The 18,915-nt window shown below is 48.9% G+C and overlaps 1 protein-coding gene across 1 annotated transcript in view; it reads right to left on the bottom strand.

Moving 5' to 3' along the window:
* xgb (x globin) overlaps positions 1–6,574 on the bottom strand; it is an 85,624-nt gene extending 79,050 nt beyond the window's left edge. The window contains exon 1 of the mRNA XM_073063782.1: positions 6,128–6,574. Within this exon, the coding sequence (XP_072919883.1) occupies positions 6,128–6,342 (215 nt within the window). The 5' untranslated portion in view covers positions 6,343–6,574. The remainder of the gene's footprint in view (positions 1–6,127) is intronic.
* Positions 6,575–18,915: the final 12,341 nt, after the last annotated feature.

The raw sequence follows: 18,915 nt of genomic DNA, 5'->3' as shown, positions 1-18,915 counted from the left end.
TCCTGAACCTGGTGGTGTGGGACCTGAGGCTCATTGTGGTGAGTGAAGTTATCCACACTGGTTCAGGAGCCTGATGGTTGTGGGGTAATAACTGTTCCTGAACCTGGTGGTGTGGGACCTGAGGCTCATTGTGGTGAGTGAAGTTATCCACACTGGTTCAGGAGCCTGATGGTTGTGGGGTAATAACTGTTCCTGAACCTGGTGGTATGGGACCTGAGGCTCACTGTGGTGAGTGAAGTTACCCACACTGGTTCAGGAGCCTGATGGTTGTGGGGTAATAACTGTTCCTGAACCTGGTGGTGTGGGACCTGAGGCTCATTGTGGTGAGTGAAGTTATCCACACCGGTTCAGGAGCCTGATGGTTGTAGGGTATATGGACAGGAAAGGAACGGAGGGTTATGGTTGTGGAGAACTTCACTCACCACAATGAGCCTCAGGTCCCACACCACCAGGTTCAGGAACAGTTATTACCCCACAACCATCAGACTCCTGAACCAGTGTGGATAACTTCACTGACCACAATGAGCCTCAGGTCCCAGGCCACCAGGTTCAGGAACAGTTATTACCCCACAACCATCAGGCTCCTGAACCAGTGTGGATAACTTCACTCACCACAATGAGCCTCAGGTCCCACACCACCAGGTTCAGGAACAGTTATTACCCCACAACCATCAGGCTCCTGAACCAGCGTGGATAACTTCACTCACCACAATGAGCCTCAGGTCCCACACCACCAGGTTCAGGAACAGTTATTACCCCACAACCATCAGGCTCCAGTGTGGATAACTTCACTCACCACAATGAGCCTCAGGTCCCACACCACCAGGTTCAGGAACAGTTATTACCCCACAACCATCAGGCTCCTGAACCAGTGTGGATAACTTCACTCACCACAATGAGCCTCAGGTCCCACACCACCAGGTTCAGGAACAGTTATTACCCCACAACCATCAGGCTCCTGAACCAGCGTGGATAACTTCACTCACCACAATGAGCCTCAGGTCCCACACCACCAGGTTCAGGAACAGTTATTACCCCACAACCATCAGGCTCCTGAACCAGTGTGGATAACTTCACTCACCACAATGAGCCTCAGGTTCCACACCACCAGGTTCAGGAACAGTTATTACCCCACAACCATCAGGCTCCTGAACCAGTGTGGATAACTTCACTCACCACAATGAGCCTCAGGTCCCACACCACCAGGTTCAGGAACAGTTATTACCCCACAACCATCAGGCTCCTGAACCAGTGTGGGTAACTTCACTCACCACAATGAGCCTCAGGTCCCACACCACCAGGTTCAGGAACAGTTATTACCCCACAACCATCAGGCTCCTGAACCAGTGTGGATAACTTCACTCACCACAATGAGCCTCAGGTCCCACACCACCAGGTTCAGGAACAGTTATTACCCCACAACCATCAGGCTCCTGAACCAGCGTGGATAACTTCACTCACCACAATGAGCCTCAGGTCCCACACCACCAGGTTCAGGAACAGTTATTACCCCTCAACCATCAGGCTCCTGAACCAGTGTGGATAACTTCACTCACCACAATGAGCCTCAGGTCCCACACCACCAGGTTCAGGAACAGTTATTACCCCACAACCATCAGGCTCCTGAACCAGTGTGGATAACTTCACTCACCACAATGAGCCTCAGGTCCCACACCACCAGGTTCAGGAACAGTTATTACCCTACAACCATCAGGCTCCTGAACCAGCGTGGATAACTTCACTCACCACAATGAGCCTCAGGTCCCACACCACCAGGTTCAGGAACAGTTATTACCCCACAACCATCAGGCTCCTGAACCAGTGTGGATAACTTCACTCACCACAATGAGCCTCAGGTTCCACACCACCAGGTTCAGGAACAGTTATTACCCCACAACCATCAGGCTCCTGAACCAGTGTGGATAACTTCACTCACCACAATGAGCCTCAGGTCCCACACCACCAGGTTCAGGAACAGTTATTACCCCACAACCATCAGGCTCCTGAACCAGTGTGGGTAACTTCACTCACCACAATGAGCCTCAGGTCCCACACCACCAGGTTCAGGAACAGTTATTACCCCACAACCATCAGGCTCCTGAACCAGTGTGGATAACTTCACTCACCACAATGAGCCTCAGGTCCCACACCACCTGGTTCAGGAACAGTTATTACCCCACAACCATCAGGCTCCTGAACCAGCATGGATAACTTCACTCACCACAATGAGCCTCAGGTCCCACACCACCAGGTTCAGGAACAGTTATTACCCCTCAACCATCAGGCTCCTGAACCAGAGGGGATAACTTCACTCACCACAATGAGCCTCAGGTCCCACACCACCAGGTTCAGGAACAGTTATTACCCCACAACCATCAGGCTCCTGAACCAGCGTGGATAACTTCACTCACCACAATGAGCCTCAGGTCCCACACCACCAGGTTCAGGAACAGTTATTACCCCACAACCATCAGGCTCCTGAACCAGTGTGGGTAACTTCACTCACCACAATGAGCCTCAGGTCCCACACCACCAGGTTCAGGAACAGTTATTACCCCACAACCATCAGGCTCCTGAACCAGTGTGGATAACTTCACTCACCACAATGAGCCTCAGGTCCCACACCACCAGGTTCAGGAACAGTTATTACCCCACAACCATCAGGCTCCTGAACCAGCGTGGATAACTTCACTCACCACAATGAGCCTCAGGTCCCACACCACCAGGTTCAGGAACAGTTATTACCCCTCAACCATCAGGCTCCTGAACCAGAGGGGATAACTTCACTCACCACAATGAGCCTCAGGTCCCACACCACCAGGTTCAGGAACAGTTTTTACCCCACAACCATCAGGCTCCTGAACCAGCGTGGATAACTTCACTCACCACAATGAGCCTCAGGTCCCACACCACCAGGTTCAGGAACAGTTATTACCCCACAACCATCAGGCTCCTGAACCAGCGTGGATAACTTCACTCACCACAATGAGCCTCAGGTCCCACACCACCAGGTTCAGGAACAGTTATTACCCCACAACCATCAGACTCCTGAACCAGTGTGGATAACTTCACTCACCACAATGAGCCTCAGGTCCCAGGCCACCAGGTTCAGGAACAGTTATTACCCCACAACCATCAGGCTCCTGAACCAGCGTGGATAGCTTCACTCAGCACAACACTGACTCACTTTGAAGAACTCTACAACTTATGTCCTCAGTAATTACTTTTTTATTTGCACAATTTGTCTCACTTTTTAAATTTATTTTATAAATATTATTTTGTTATTTGTACAGTTTGTCTTCTTTTGCCAACTGGGTGTTTGTCAGTCTTTGTTATTTATAGTTTTTTCATAAATTCTATTATATTTCCTTGTTTTCCTGTAAATGCCTGCTAAAAAATAAATCTCCAGGTTGTATATGTAACATGGACATCGTCATCATCTTCCTCATTACGTGCCGCGTTGTATGTGATCATGGTCTCATGTCCACGATTGTTCTTGGCAAGTTTTTCCACAAAAGTGGTTTGTCATTACCTGCTTCTGGGCAGTGTCTTTACAAGACGGGTGACCCCAGCCATTATCAATACTCTTCAGAGATTGTCTGCCTGGCGTCAGTGGTCACATAACCAGGACTTGTGATCTGCACCGGCTGCTCATACGACCGTCCACCACCTGCTCCCGTAGCTTCATGTGACCCTGATTGGGAGGGGGTGTGTGGGGGGAGGGGGTTGCTAAGCAGGTGGTACACTTTGTCCAAGGGTGACCTACAGGCTAGAGGAGGGAACTAGCACTTTACGCCTTCTTTGGTAGGGAAGTATCTCCACCCCGCCAAATACTTTGATCATAAATTTGGTCTGAAGGGTCAAAAATCCTGGATGTCAAGATCTCTGAGGATCTAACCTGGTCTCAACATATTGATGCAACTACAAATAAGGCAAGACAGCGGCTGTACTTCATTAGGTGTTTGAGGAGATTTCGCTTGTCACCTAACACACTCAAACACTTCTGCAGATGTACTGTGGGAAGTATTCCGACAGGCTGCATCACTGTCTGGTATGGCAGGTGGAGGGGGGGAGACAGGACTGAAAGAAGCTACAGAAAGTTATAAAATTAGATGGCTCTATCATGGGCACCAGCCTCCATAGTATCCCAGACATCTTCAAGGACTGATGCCTCAAAAAGGTGGCATCCATCATTAAGAACCCCCATCACCCAGGACATGCCCTCTTCCCATTGATACCATCAGGGAGGAGGTACAGGAGCCTGAAGACACACACTCAGTGATTCAGGAACAGCTTCTTCCCCTCTGCCATCAGGGAGGAGGTACAGGAGCCTGAAGACACACACTCAGTGATTCAGGAACTGCTTCTTCCCCTCTGCCATCAGGGAGGAGGTACAGGAGCCTGAAGACACACACTCAACGATTCAGGAACAGCTTCTTCCCCTCTGCCATCAGGGAGGAGGTACAGGAGCCTGAAGACACACACTCAGTGATTCAGGAACAGCTTCTTCTCCTCTGCCATTCGATTCCTAACTGGACATTGAACCCATGAACACAACCTCACCTTTTTAAAATATTATTTCTGGCTTTGTACTATTTTAAATTTAACTATACATGTATACTTATTGTAATTTATTTATTAATTTGTTTTCTTTCTATGTTATCATGTATTGCATTGAACTGCTGCTGCTAAGTTAACAAATTTCACAACACAGGCCGGTGGTATTAAACGTGATTCTGATATTTTCTCTCCCCCTCCGGATGCTGACCCACAGCAGATGGTGCCGGGGTTTAGCCTCACTGGCACCCTGAACCTGAAGCAGCTTAGTCTCACGTACAAGTTCACCGAGTTCACCGCCCTCCCTTTGTGCCAAACCTGATCCATCTACACACAAGCAACGGGGTTCTGCAGCTGCTGGAAATCCAGAGCAACGCACTCAGAAAGTGCTGGAGAAACTCAGCAGGTCAGGCAGCGTCCGTGGAGGGGAATAAACAGTCGACAGCTGAGGCTGAGATTCCCTCATCAGGACTGGAAAGGAAGGGAGCGGAACCTGTGAGACCATAAGTCATTGGGGTAGTATTAGGCCATTCAGCCCTTCGGAGTCTACTCCACCATCCATCATGGCTGAAATATTAACCCTCTCAACCCCATTCTCCCAACTTCTCTCCGTAACCACTGACTCCCTTACAAACCAAGAAGCTGTCACCTCCACTTTAAATATACCCAGTGACTTGGCCTCCACAGCTGTCTGTGACAGATACACCACTCCCTGGCTAAAGAAATTCCTCCTCATCTCCGTTCTAGATGGACGTCCCTCTATTCTGAAGTTGCGTCCTCTGGTCCTAAACTCCCTCGCCGTAGGAAACCTTATCTCCACATCCACCCTAGCTAGGTCTTTCGATGTTTGATAGGTTGCAAAAAGACCCCTCCCCGACCATCATTCTTCTAAGCTCCAGCGAGTACAGGCTCACAGCCATCAAACGCTCCTCATTTGTTAACCCTTTCATTCCTGGGAACCTCCTCAGGACCCTCTCCAATCCCAGCACATCCTCTCTTGGATAAGCAGCCCAAAACTGCTCACAAGTACTCAAAGCGGCATCTGACCGATGCCTTATAAAGCCTCAGAGTCACGTCCTTGCAACTGCTTCCTAGTCCTCTTGAAATGAGTGGAGAGGGGAGGGTGTGGGAGGGAGAGAGGATGGTGAGGGAGGATGGAGGTTGAGGGTGGGTGAGGGAGAAAGATTGTGGGAAGGATGGAGAGTGGGAGGGAGGGCAGAGAGTGGGCAGAGATGGTGAGGAATGATGGAGTCCGGGTGTAGGTGAGGGAGGGAGGTCGTGAGAGGAACGGAGGCTGGGACTGAGGGAGGGCGGAGAGTCGATGGGGAAGGTGAGGATGACAGAGGGAAGTTGAGGATGGTGAGAGATGGTGGGAAGGCAGAGGATGAGGGTGAGGGGTTGAGGTTGAGGAAGAGAGGTCAGAGGTTGAGGGATGTCGGAGGATGCCCCCCTCCTCCATCACCTGATGAACATGATGATGCCAAGCCCTGGAGATGTTCTGGTGAAGACTGAGGATGAGGGTGAGGAGAAGAGGGCAGAGGGTGAGGCTGAGGACGGACTTCCCCATTACCTGATGAACATGATGATGCCGACCCTAGCGATGTCCTGGTGAAGGATCTCCCAGGACTCCCGGACGAGTCGTTTCTGCTCCTCGGTCAGAGCGGGGCGCGGGGGCGAAGCCGGGGTCTCGTCGCTGTCCTCGGGCGGCGGAGCCGGAGCTGAGCCGTTCACATCTGGACCGGGTTTGGCCGGGTCGACCCCGGAGCCGGATAACGCACAGCCCATGACACCGACCCGCTGTCCGGCACGGGCCACCCCTAACGCAGGTGCATTCAATCTGCACAGTGACCCCGGGGAACTCTCACCCGGGTGACCGACAACTCCTCCCCCCTCAACCCGCTCACCCTCTCGCCAAAGTTAGGCGAATTCCGGATTCGATGCTCCGCTCTCGGCAGCTTCGCCGAGACTGAGCGCAGCAACACCGTCCGGGCGTCAGCATCAGGACCACGGGCTGCGGGGGAGGGAGACAGCGTGGGCGGAGGAGAGAGGGTGGGGACTGCTGGAAAAGAGGATGGAGGGAGGGGGCAGCGATGGAGAAGGAGAGAGAGGGGAGAGAGGGGGAGAAAGAGAAGTGGAGAGGGGAGAGAGAGAGAGGAGGGGGAAAAGAGAAGGGGAGAGGGGAGAGAGAGAGAGGAGGGGGGAGAAAGAGAAGGGGAGAGGGGAGAGAGAGAGAGGAGGGGGAGAAAGAGAAGGGGAGAGGGGAGAGAGAGAGGAGGGGGAGAAAGAGAAGGGGAGAGGGGAGAGAGAGAGGAGGGGGGAGAAAGAGAAGGGGAGAGGGGGAGAGCGGGTGAGTGTTTGAGAAGGGGTGGGAGAGATGGGGAGAGACAAAGAGCGAGTGAGTGAGAGAGAGCGGGAGGAAGGGAGAGGGAGAAAGAGAAAGACGGTGAGAGGGAGGGCAAGAGAGAGAAGGGGAGAAAGAAAGAGTGAGTGAGTGAGTGAGTGAGAGAGAAGTAGGGAGAGGGAGAAAGAAGAGCAGGGATGGATTGAGTGTGAGACAGAGAGAGAGGATACAGAGGGAACAGAGGAGGGTATAGGGTGAGAGAGAGAAGGGGAGAGAGAAAGAGAGAGAAGGAGGGGGAGGGAGGAAGTGGGGCAGAACACAGTGAGAGAATGTGAGACAGAGAGAGAGAGGCATAGAGGGGGCAGAGGAGGGTATAGAGTGAGAGAGATAGAGAGAGAAGGGGAGAGAGAAGGGGAGAAAGAAGGAGGGAGGGAGAGGGCGAGAGAAAGTGGGAGAGAGAGAAGGGGAGAGAAGGAGAGGGAGAGAGAGTATGTGAGATGGAGAAAGAGGGTAGATAGGTGAGTGAACAAGGAAGGGGGGAGGGATGAGTACTTTGCAGAGTGGAAAAGGGAGGGAGGGGAACCAGATAGGGGAGAGGGGGATTTTAGAGGGTGGGAACAGTGGAATTGGGGAGAGAGGGTAAAGAGGTGAAGGTATTGAAAGGGGAGGGAAAAGGGGGTCGGAAAGGTACAAAGAGAGAAGAGGTGCAGAGAGACTGCAGACAGCAAAAGATGTTGGAACAGGGTGGGAGGGAGGTGGAAGGATATGGGAGGGAAGTGAGGGTATGGGAGGGAGGTGGAAGGGTATGGGAGGGAGATGGAGGGTATGGGACAGAGGTGGATGGGTATTGGAGGGAAGTGGAAGGGTATGGGAGGGAGGTCAGGAGAAGGAGAGTATCTGGGAAGAAAGAGAATGGGTGAGAGGTCTGTGGGAAGGAGAGGGACTGAGGGCACTTGGGAATTGAGTGTAAAGATCCTTCCCGATGGTAGATGGAGGGGACACTTGGAGTGAAGCCCCCAATAATCCCACCTTCCAGTCTGAGGTTTAGGGGAGGCAGCAACGGGAATCTCCAAGCCAACCTACCATTGGACAGGAGACTGAGCTGGAGCAGCTTTCATTGACTGATTTGGTGTCACTCATGTTTTCTGTATCAAATGAGAGGGTCTTTTAATGACCAAATCTGGGTATGTTGTCATTTTATTAGTATTAAGAACTCAAGACTTGTGTTCTAAGCTAAGCTTTCTTCCAATCACCTTAAAAGCATATCCCTTTATTCATGGGAACATGAACAAAGTTGAGGAACCAACCTACAATCCAAAGAAACAAGCAAGAAGGATGAAGAGTTTTGACCCAAAGTGTTGACTTTCCATTTCCCTCCAAGACACTGCCTGACCTGTTGAATTCCTCCAATATTTGGTCATTCCAAAACGTCAGAGTTGAGATTTCAGAGGAACGTTTTGTGTGCGTCTCAACACCAGGAGCGAAGCTGTGCCTGGTGTGTTCGAGGCGTTGCATGTTCTGAGTCCAACGTCAGTAGGACATTCAATGTCAAAGCAAATTTATTATTAAATGGACATGAACTACCTTGACATTCACTTTCTTACAGACATTTACAGGAAAATAAAGAAATACAGTAGCACTTATGAAAAACTATACATGAACAAAGACTGACAAACAACCAATGTGCAAAAGAAGAGAAACCATGCAAATAAAACATAAAACAGAGAGCATGAGTTGTGAAGTCCTTGAACGTACAGTACTGTGCAAAAGTCTTAGGCACATATGGATTGCTAGGAAGACGAACTGTACAAATGAAAAATAAGTAACACTGAGAGCATGAGTTGTAAGGTCCTTAATGTACACAACTGTGCAAAAATCTCAGGCAGATATATATAGCTAGGATGCCTAAGACATTTGCACAGCTCTGTATTTGTATAGTCATCAAAGATCTCACCGTTAAAGGAGTGGACGTCGTCATCGGATTCCGATGGACAACCGAAGAAGAAGATTTGTCAACCTAGAGCGGAGAGCGAGTTTGTAAATCTGGCGGGAGGAAAGGATGTTGGGAATGGGGAGGGTGGGGTATGGGACAAGTGGCAGAGATGGAGGTCCAGGGGTCGGTACAGACACCAGGAAAGCTCATATGATTCCAAACAAATTAGAAATTTGTTTATTGATCATCACAGAATGTCTCTGCTGCTTCTCTCTGTTCTCTCCTTTTCTCAACCATGATCCCCCTCTCCCTGCCCCCTTCCCACTCTCAGTCCACAACAGAGACCCATATCAGAATCAGGTTTATCATCACTCACAAAATCTGATTTTTTTTTTGCAGCAGTACAGTGCAATACATAAAACTACCACATTACTGTGCAAATGTGGTATACACCCTAGCTGTACATACATGTGTTTAAGACTTTTGCACAGTACTGTAAGTTTGTAGGCTGAGGAATCAGTTCACAATTGAGGGTGACTTTTTCAGGAGCCTGATGGTTGTGGGGTAATAACTGTTCCTGAACCTGGTGGTGTGGGACCTGAGGGTCATTGTGGTGAGTGAAGTTATCCACACTGGTTCAGGAGCCTGATGGTTGAGGGGTAATAACTGTTCCTGAACCTGGTGGTGTGGGACCTGAGGCTCATTGTGGTGAGTGAAGTTATCCACACCGGTTCAGGAGCCTGATGGTTGTGGGGTAATAACTGTTCCTGAACCTGGTGGTGTGGGACCTGAGGCTCATTGTGGTGAATGAAGTTATCCACACTGGTTCAGGAGGCTGATGGTTGTGGGGTAATAACTGTTCCTGAACCTGTTGGTGTGGGACCTGAGGCTCATTGTGGTGAGTGAAGTTATCCACACCAGTTCAGGAGCCTGATGGTTGTGGGGTAATAACTGTTCCTGAACCTGGTGGTGTGGGACCTGAGGCTCATTGTGGTGAATGAAGTTATCCACACTGGTTCAGGAGCCTGATGGTTGTGGGGTAATAACTGTTCCTGAACCTGTTGGTGTGGGACCTGAGGCTCATTGTGGTGAGTGAAGTTATTCACACCAGTTCAGGAGCCTGATGGTTGTGGGGTAATAACTGTTCCTGAACCTGGTGGTGTGGGTCCTGAGGCTCTTGTACCTCCTGCCCAATGGAGGTAGTGAGAAGAGAGCACGGCCTGGATACAACATTCTACAGCTGCACGGACCAGCCGTTTCTCTGAGCAGGAGATTTTGACATGGGGCGCTTTAATAAGACGTTATATAGAAGGTAATTCCAGCTGTGCAGCAAAGAGGTACGTGCGTGGAAGCATTTCGGTTACTGCGCGGCCATGCACCCACACAGCGTCGTGGGAACAGTGCCTGGATCGTTATGATGATGGACGCTGTCTCCTCGCGGCTGCACTCAATGTAAACGCGTTTCTTCCTCCTCTACCCATAACGGGGAGTGTTAACGGTGCCACTTCCGTGATGATTCGATGTTTCCGAAGAGTGGGAGTGCTTAGCAACCTCAGTGGCGAGATTCCAGTGCAAGGTTTCCCGTGTGTCTGAATAGCAGGAAAGACACCATTCCCGAGAGTTTGACAACAAACCTGGCATCTGGGCACAGGCCTGCTGTGCAATATCGATTGTCTGCCACTGACTAGAGTGATAGAGAGGATGAGCCTCGGCAAGAGGTCAGTGTCTGCAAGATTCCGGTTGTTTACTGAATTATTGATCGGTCTGACTCTGGCAATTGTGGAGGCGATTGCTTCAGGGAAGGACGGCGGTCCAAGGCGGAGGTAAAATTCTGAAATCACAACGGACTGAATAACTTCAGCGAGTCCACAGAGCTGCTGTGCAGCTGGAACACAGCCGTGATAGATGTGAATTTCTGGCAAGACAAAAGGGTTCAGCAGGTTCAGTCGGCTGATGTCTACCTGCAGGCAGAGAGCTTGATGTATTAAAATTGAGCGATGTAGTAGCTTGATGCAGATTAATGAAAATAAAATTAGTACCTTTATTTGTACATTAAAACATTAAAACATACAGGGGGGTGGTATTAAAATATAGCATTCCCACCAATGGTCAGAATCAGAATTAGATTTAATATCACAATATATGTCATGAAATTTGTTGTCATTGGGCAGTGTTACGTAGCAATACAAAATTATAAAAAAAAGTCAATAACAATAAGAAATATATATAAAAAAGTTAAATAAAATAAGTTGTGCAAAAAACAGTAGTGAGGTAACATTCATGGTTCAATGTTTATTCAGAAATCGGATGACAGAGGGGAAGAAGCTGTTCCTGAATCGCTGAGTGTGTGCCTTCAAGCTCCTGTACCTCCTCCCTGATGGCAGAGGGGAAGAAGCTGTTCCTGAATCACTGAGTGTGGGTCTTCAGGCTCCTGTACCTCCTCCCTGATGGCAGAGGGGGAGAAGCTGTTCCTGAATCGCTGAGTGTGTGTCTTCAGGCTCCTGTACCTCCTCCCTGATGGCAGAGGGGAAGAAGCTGTTCCTGAATCACTGAGTGTGTGTCTTCAGGCTCCTGTACCTCCTCCCTGATGGCAGAGGGGAAGAAGCTATTCCTGAATCACTGAGTGTGTGCCTTCAGGCTCCTGATCCTCCTCCCTGATGGCAGAGGGGAAGAAGCTGTTCCTGAATCACTGAGTGTGTGTCTTCAGGCTCCTGTACCTCCTCCCTGATGGTAGAGGGGAAGAAGCTGTTCCTGAATCATTGAGTGTGTGTCTTCAGGCTCCTGTACCTCCTCCCTGATGGCAGAGGGGAAGAAGCTGTTCCTGAATCGCTGAGTGTGTGTCTTCAGGCTCCTGTACCTCCTCCCTGATGGCAGAGGGGAAGAAGCTGTTCCTGAATCGCTGAGTGTGTGTCTTCAGGCTCCTGTACCTCCTCCCTGATGGCAGAGGGGAAGAAGCTGTTCCTGAATCACTGAGTGTGTGTCTTCAGGCTCCTGTACCTCCTCCCTGATGGTAGAGGGGAAGAAGCTGTTCCTGAATCATTGAGTGTGTGTCTTCAGGCTCCTGTACCTCCTCCCTGATGGCAGAGGGGAAGAAGCTGTTCCTGAATCGCTGAGTGTGTGTCTTCAGGCTCCTGTACCTCCTCCCTGATGGCAGAGGGGAAGAAGCTGTTCCTGAATCGCTGAGTGTGTGTCTTCAGGCTCCTGTACCTCCTCCCTGATGGCAGAGGGGAAGAAGCTGTTCCTGAATCACTGAGTGTGTGTCTTCAGGCTCCTGTACCTCCTCCCTGATGGCAGAGGGGAAGAAGCTGTTCCTGAATCATTGAGTGTGTGTCTTCAGGCTCCTGTACCTCCTCCCTGATGGCAGAGGGGAAGAAGCTGTTCCTGAATCACTGAGTGTGTGTCTTCAGGCTCCTGTACCTCCTCCCTGATGGCAGAGGGGAAGAAGCTGTTCCTGAATCACTGAGAGTGTGTCTTCAGGCTCCTGTACCTCCTCCCTGATGGCAGAGGGGAAGAAGCTGTTCCTGAATCACTGAGTGTGTGTCTTCAGGCTCCTGTACCTCCTCCCTGATGGCAGAGAGGAAGAAGCTGTTCCTGAATCACTGAGTGTGTGTCTTCAGGCTCCTGTACCTCCTCCCTGATGGCAGAGGGGAAGAAGCTGTTCCTGAATCGTTGAGTGTGTGTCTTCAGGCTTCTGTACCTCCTCCCTGATGGCAGAGGGGAAGAAGCTGTTCCTGAATCACTGAGTGTGTGTCTTCAGGCTCCTGTACCTCCTCCCTGATGGTAACAATGAGAAGAGGGCATGTCCTGGGTGGTGGTGGTGGTGGTGGTGGTAGTGTGTGTGTGTGTGTGTGTGTGTGTGTGTGTGTGTGTGTGTGTGTGTGTGTGTGTGTGTGTGTGTGTGTCTGTGAGTGTGTGTGTGTGTGTCTGTCTGTCTGTGTGTGTGTGTGTGTGAGTGTGTCTGTGTCTGTGTGTGAGTGTGTGTGTGTGTGTGTGTGTGTGTGAGTGTGTGTGTGTGTGTGTGTGTGTGAGAGAGTGTGTGTGTGTGTGTGTGTCTGTGTCTGTGTGTGTGTGTGTGTGTGTGTGTGTGTGTCTGTGTGTGTGTGTGAGTGTGTGTGTGTGTGTCTGTGTCTGTGTGTGAGTGTGTGTGTGTCTGTGTCTGTGTGTGAGTGTGTGAGTGTGTGTGTGTGTGTGTGTCTGTGTCTGTGTGTGAGTGTGTGTGTGAGTGTGTGAGTGTGTGTGTGTGTGTGTGTGTGTGTGTGTGTGTGTGTGTGAGTGTGTGTGAGTGTGTGTGTGCGTTTCCATGCAGAAGGTAGTCAACGTTTGTGTTGTTAGTGTCTGTTTAAGGACGTGCTGGGTCAGTCCACAAGCGACTACGTAGCACGACCACAACTCACTGACCCGAACCCGAACCTCTCGGGAAAAGGTGGCAGCAAACCGGAGCATCAGGAGCAAAGCCCAGCACAAACAAACTCCTCGCAGATATCAGTGGGAAGTGACCTGTGACTGGTCATCGCTGTCAGTGTTAAGCTAACCACCAGGCCCATACAGAATTGTTCAGAAAAAGAACATCGGAATATGATTTATGAAGTTTATTATCATATCAGTCTATGTTACCAGAGGGCAGATCCTCTGATTTGTTCACCCCAAGCAATTTAAAACTCTGACCCTCATGAGGACTGGCTCAGGGTCTTTGTGTTGCCTCCTACTGTTGTCAATAATCAGCTCTTTGTTTTTGTGACAATGACTGAGAGGTTGCTGTTGTGGCTCCACTCAAAATTTATCACTAAAATGCGTATATATCACCATATACTACATTGAGCTCCATTTTCTTGGAGGTATTTACAGGAAAATAAAGAAATACAACTGAATTTATTTAAAACTATACATCAACAGTAAGAAACAGCGGATGTGCAAAAGCCAGATTGTGTAAATAAAAAATAAATAATACTAAGAACATGAGTTGTCGAGTCCTTGAAAGTGAGTCTGTAGATTGTGGAATCAGTTCTGAGATGAGGTGAGTGAAGTTATCCACACTGGTTCAGGAGTCTGATGGTTGTGGGGTAATAACTGTTCCTGAACCTGGTGGTGTGGGACCTGAGGCTCATTGTGCTGAGTGAAGTTATCCACACTGGTTCAGGAGCCTGATGGTTGTGGGGTAATAACTGTTCCTGAACCTGGTGGTGTGGGACCTGAGGCTCATTGTGGTGAGTGAAGTTATCCACACTGGTTCAGGAGCCTGATTGTTGAGGGGTAATAACTGTTCCTGAACCTGGTGGTGTGAGTCCTGAGACTTTTGTACCTTCTTCCTCACAGTGGTGGGGATCTCTGATGGGAGCACGGCCTGGGTGGTGGGGATCTCTGATTGGAGCACGGCCTGGGTGGTGGGGATCTCTGATGGGAGCACGGCCTGGGTGGTGGGAATCTCTGACGGGAGCACGGCCTGGGCGGTGGGGATCTCTGACGGCATCACGGCCTGGGCGGTGGGGATCTCTGATTGGAGCACGGCCTGGGCGGTGGGGATCTCTGACGGCATCACGGCCTGGGCGGTGGGGATCTCTGATTGGAGCACGGCCTGGATGGTGGGGATCTCTGATTGGAGCACGGCCAGGGTGGTGGGGATCTTTGACAATGGATGCTGCTTTCTTGTGACAGCACTCCATGAAAATGTGATCAATGGTGGAGAGGGCTTTGACCATGCTGGAATGGGATGTCCAAATCCTGGACTTCTCAATTCTTGGACATTGGTGTTTCCATTCCAGGCTGGGAAAGGCACCAGGGTGACGTTTGCACCTTGTGGCTGTGGAGACGGAGTCTTTCACTAAGACACATTACATATGTGTGAACACACACACACACACACACACACACACACACACACACACACACACACACACACACACACACACACACACACACACACACACACACACACACACACAGAGTTGGTGATTTGGTGAGAACTCATATTTTAAACCTCCCACCATCTCACAAACTTTTTAAATGACAGGAGTTGATGGTTCCATAATTCTCACAGGAAGTGTTATCTAGATCCCAACTTCTCGATTTCCCTCGTATCTTTCTATACATCGCTTTAATCCTATCTCCAAGAATATTAAACCCCACCCCCAGTTAACACACCCCTCTCTCTATCCTTTCCAGCCAGAACAGTGTCTACTCCAAACTGGATTTCTCCTAGAACCTAGCGCTCGCTCTGTGGCTCTGCTGCCCTGCAGAGTGGTCACCGGAATGGACGCAGAGCGCAGTGAGAATCTGAGAATCTGCCCCTTGGTCAATAAAGTCACACTATCTGCATCTTAGTTTATTAACCGTTTCAGATCCGTGTGACACTGCCAAGGCAGATTTCATTATCCCAGCCCTAATTGTCTTTCAGAAAGTCACAGACTCACACGGCACAGAAACAGGCCATTCGGCCCTACTGAACTGTGATGACCATATGCCCATCCAAGCTAGTCCCATTTGTCCATGTTTGACCCATATCCCTCTTAACCAGGGGCTCCCAACCTGGTGTCCACTTGTTTAACAGTATTGGTCCAAGGCATTAACAAGGATGGGAATCCCAGCTTGAAACCTGCATTCTGTAGATGCTGGAAATACAAAACAACACACACACACACACACAATGCTGGAGGAACTCAGCAGGTCAGACGGTTTCTACCCCTTGCCTCCACATGAGAGGAACGTACACTGCTTTGTTAACCACTTGCATGTTACAGGGATGTAGAAGGAAACTGGGAAACCCATAGTACGGGAGAAATGTGCAAACTCCACACAGAGAGTGCCCGAGGTTCGGAGCGAACATGCGGGGGGGTGTCTCTGGAACAGTGAGGCAGCAACTCTACACCTGCGCAGACGCGCCACGCCACTGGACAGAAGATGCACGAGTGCAAGTCCGTGCAAACATGCATTGCGTTAGTCTGAGGAGAACATACACTGCCTATGAAAAGTATTCACCCCCCCCCGGAAGGTTTCATGTTTTATTGTTTTACAACATTGAATCACAGTGGATTTAATATGGCTTTTTTTGACACTGATCAACAGAAAGAATCTTTTTCATGTCAAAGTGAAAACGGATCTCTGCTAAGTGATATAAATTAGTTAAAAATATAAAACACAAAATAATTGGTTGCATAAATGTTCGCCCCCTTTAATATGACACACCAAATCTTCACTGGTGCAGACAACTGATTTGAGAAGTCATATAATTAGTTAAATGGAGATTATCTGTGTACAGTCAAGGTGTTTCAATTGACTGTAGTAAAAATACGCCTGTATCCGGAAGGTCTAACTGCTAGTTTTTGTTAGCACCTGGCAAAAACTACACCATGAAGACAAAAGAACACTCCAAGCAACTCTGTGAAAAGGTTATTGAAAAGCACAAGTCAGGAGATGGATACAAGAAAATTTCCAAGTCACTGAATATCCCTTGGAGTACAATTAAGTCGATCATCAAGGAATGGAAAGAATATGGCACAGCTGTAAATCTGCCTAGAGCAGACCATCCTCAAAAACTGAGTGACTGTGCAAGAAGGGGACTGGTGAGGGAGGCCACCAAGAGACCTATGACAACTCTGGAGAAGTTACAAGCTTCAGTGGCTGAGATGGGAGAGACTGCACATACAACAGCTGTGGCCCGAGTGCTTCGCCAGACACAGTTTTATGGGAGAGTGACAAAGAGAAAGCCACTGTTGAAAAAACTCACATGAAATCTCAGCTAGAGTTTGCCAGAAGGCATGTGGGAGAGTTCGAAGTCAGCTGCAAGAAGGTGCTAAGGTCCGATAAAACCAAAATTGAGATTTTTGGCCATCAGCCAAGCACTACACACCATCAAAAACACACCATCCCTACTGTGAAGCATGGTGGAGACTGCATCATGCTGTGGGGATGCTTCACTGCAGCAGGCCCTGGAAGGCTTGTGAAGGGAGAGGGTAAAATGAATGAAGCAAAATACAGGGAAATCCTGGAGGAAAACCTGATGCAGTCTGCAAGACAACTGTGACTTGGAAGAAGATTTATTTTCCAACAAGACAATGACCTCAAGCATAAAGACAAAGCTACACAGGAATGGCTTAAAAACAACAAAGTTAATGTCCTGGAGTGGCCAAGTCAGAGTCCAGACCTCAATCCAATTGAGAAGTTGTGGCTGGACTTGAAAAGGGCTGTTCACTCACAATCCCCATGCAATCTAACAGAGCTTGAGCAGGTTTGTAAAAATCAATGGGGAAAAAATTGCAATTTCCAGATGTGCAAAGCTGATAGAGACCTATCCACACAGACACAAGACTGTAATTGCTGCCAAAGGTGCATCTATTAAATACTGGCTTGAAGGGGGTGAGTAATTATGCAATCAATTATATTGCATTTAATAATTGTAATAAATTTAGACCAACTAGTAGAAATTTGTTTTCACTTTGACATGAAAGATTCTTTTTCTGTTGATCAGTGTCAAAAAAACCAAATTAAATCCACTGTGATTCAAGAAGATAGTTAAGAACAATGTTGGGCCCTTGAAGAATGAATTGGGTGAAATTGTTAAGGGAAACAGAGAAATGGCAGAAGAATTTAATGAGTACTTTAGATCTGTTTTCACTAAGGAAAACACAAACAATCTCCCAGATGTATGGATAGGCCAAGGACATAAGGTGACAGAGGAAATGAAACAGATTGACATTCGGAAGGAAATGGTGATGAGGAGACTGATGGGACTGAAGGCTGACAAATCCCCAGGTCCAGATGGTCTGCACCCTAGGGTACTATAAGAGGTGGCCCTGGAAATTGCGGATGCATTGGTAATCATTTTCCAATGTTCCTTAGATTCAGGATCAGTTCCTGAGGATTGGAGAATGGCTAATGTTATCCCACTTTTTAAGACCTGTCAGCCTGACATCGGTGGTGGGAAAGATGCTAGAGTCCATTATTAAGGATGAAATAGTGGCATATCTAGATAGCAGTGATAGGATTGGGCCGAGCCAGCATGGATTTACCAAGGGTAAATCATGCTTGACTAATCTGTTGGAGTTTTTCGAGGATGTAACCAGGAAGTTAGACGGGGGAGATCCAGTGGATGTAGTGTACCTCGATTTTCAGAAGGCATTTGATAAGGTCCCACATAGAAGATTGGTGGGTAAAATCAAAGCTCAGGGCATCGGGGGGAAGGCATTGACATGGATAGAAAACTGGTTGGCAGATAGAAAGCAAAGGGTAGCGGTGAATGGGTGTTTCTCGAAATGGCAGGTGGTGACTAGTGAGGTGCCACAGGGCTCAGTATTGGGACCACAGCTGTTTACCATTTACGTTAACGATTTGGATGAAGGCATAGAAAATAACATCAGCAAATTTGCTGATGATACTAAGCTGGGTGGCAGTGTGACATGTGATGAGGATGTTAGGAGAATTCAGGGTGACTTGGATAGGCTGGGTGAGTGGGCAGATACTTGGCAGATGGCGTTTAATGTGAATAAGTGTGAGGTTATCCACTTTGGGAGTAAGAACAGGAAGGCAGATTATCTGAACAGTATAGAGTTGGGTAAGGGAGTAATACAAAGAGATCTCGGAGTCCTTGTTCATCAGTCACTGAAGGTGAATGAGCAAGTGCAGCAGGCAGTGAAGAATGCTAATGGAATGTTGGCCTTTATTACAAAGGGAATTGAGTACAAAAGCAAGGAAATCCTCTTGCATTCGTACAGTGACCTGGTGAGACCACACCTGGAGTATTGTGTACAGTTTTGGTCTCCTGGGTTAAGGAAGGACATCCTGGCTGTAGAGGAAGTGCAGCGTAGATTCACGAGGTTAATTCCTGGGATATCTGGACTGTCTTACGCAGAGAGGTTAGAGAGACTGGGCTTGTACACGCTGGAATTAAGGAGATTGAGAGGGGATCTGATTGAAACATATAAGATTATTAAGGGATTGGACAAGATAGAGGCAGGAAATATGTTCCAGATGCTGGGAGAGTCCAGTACCAGAGGGCATGGTTTGAGAATAAGGGGTAGGTCATTTAGGACAGAGTTAAGGAAAAACTTCTTCTCCCAGAGAGTTGTGGGGGTGTGGAATGCACTGCCTCGGA

This window comes from Hemitrygon akajei, chromosome 12 (genome assembly GCF_048418815.1).
Source record: "Hemitrygon akajei chromosome 12, sHemAka1.3, whole genome shotgun sequence".
In the NCBI taxonomy this organism is placed as follows: domain Eukaryota; kingdom Metazoa; phylum Chordata; class Chondrichthyes; order Myliobatiformes; family Dasyatidae; genus Hemitrygon; species Hemitrygon akajei.
The sequence above is the reverse complement of the archived record's forward strand: the minus strand, read 5'-3'. Positions and strand labels throughout refer to the sequence as shown.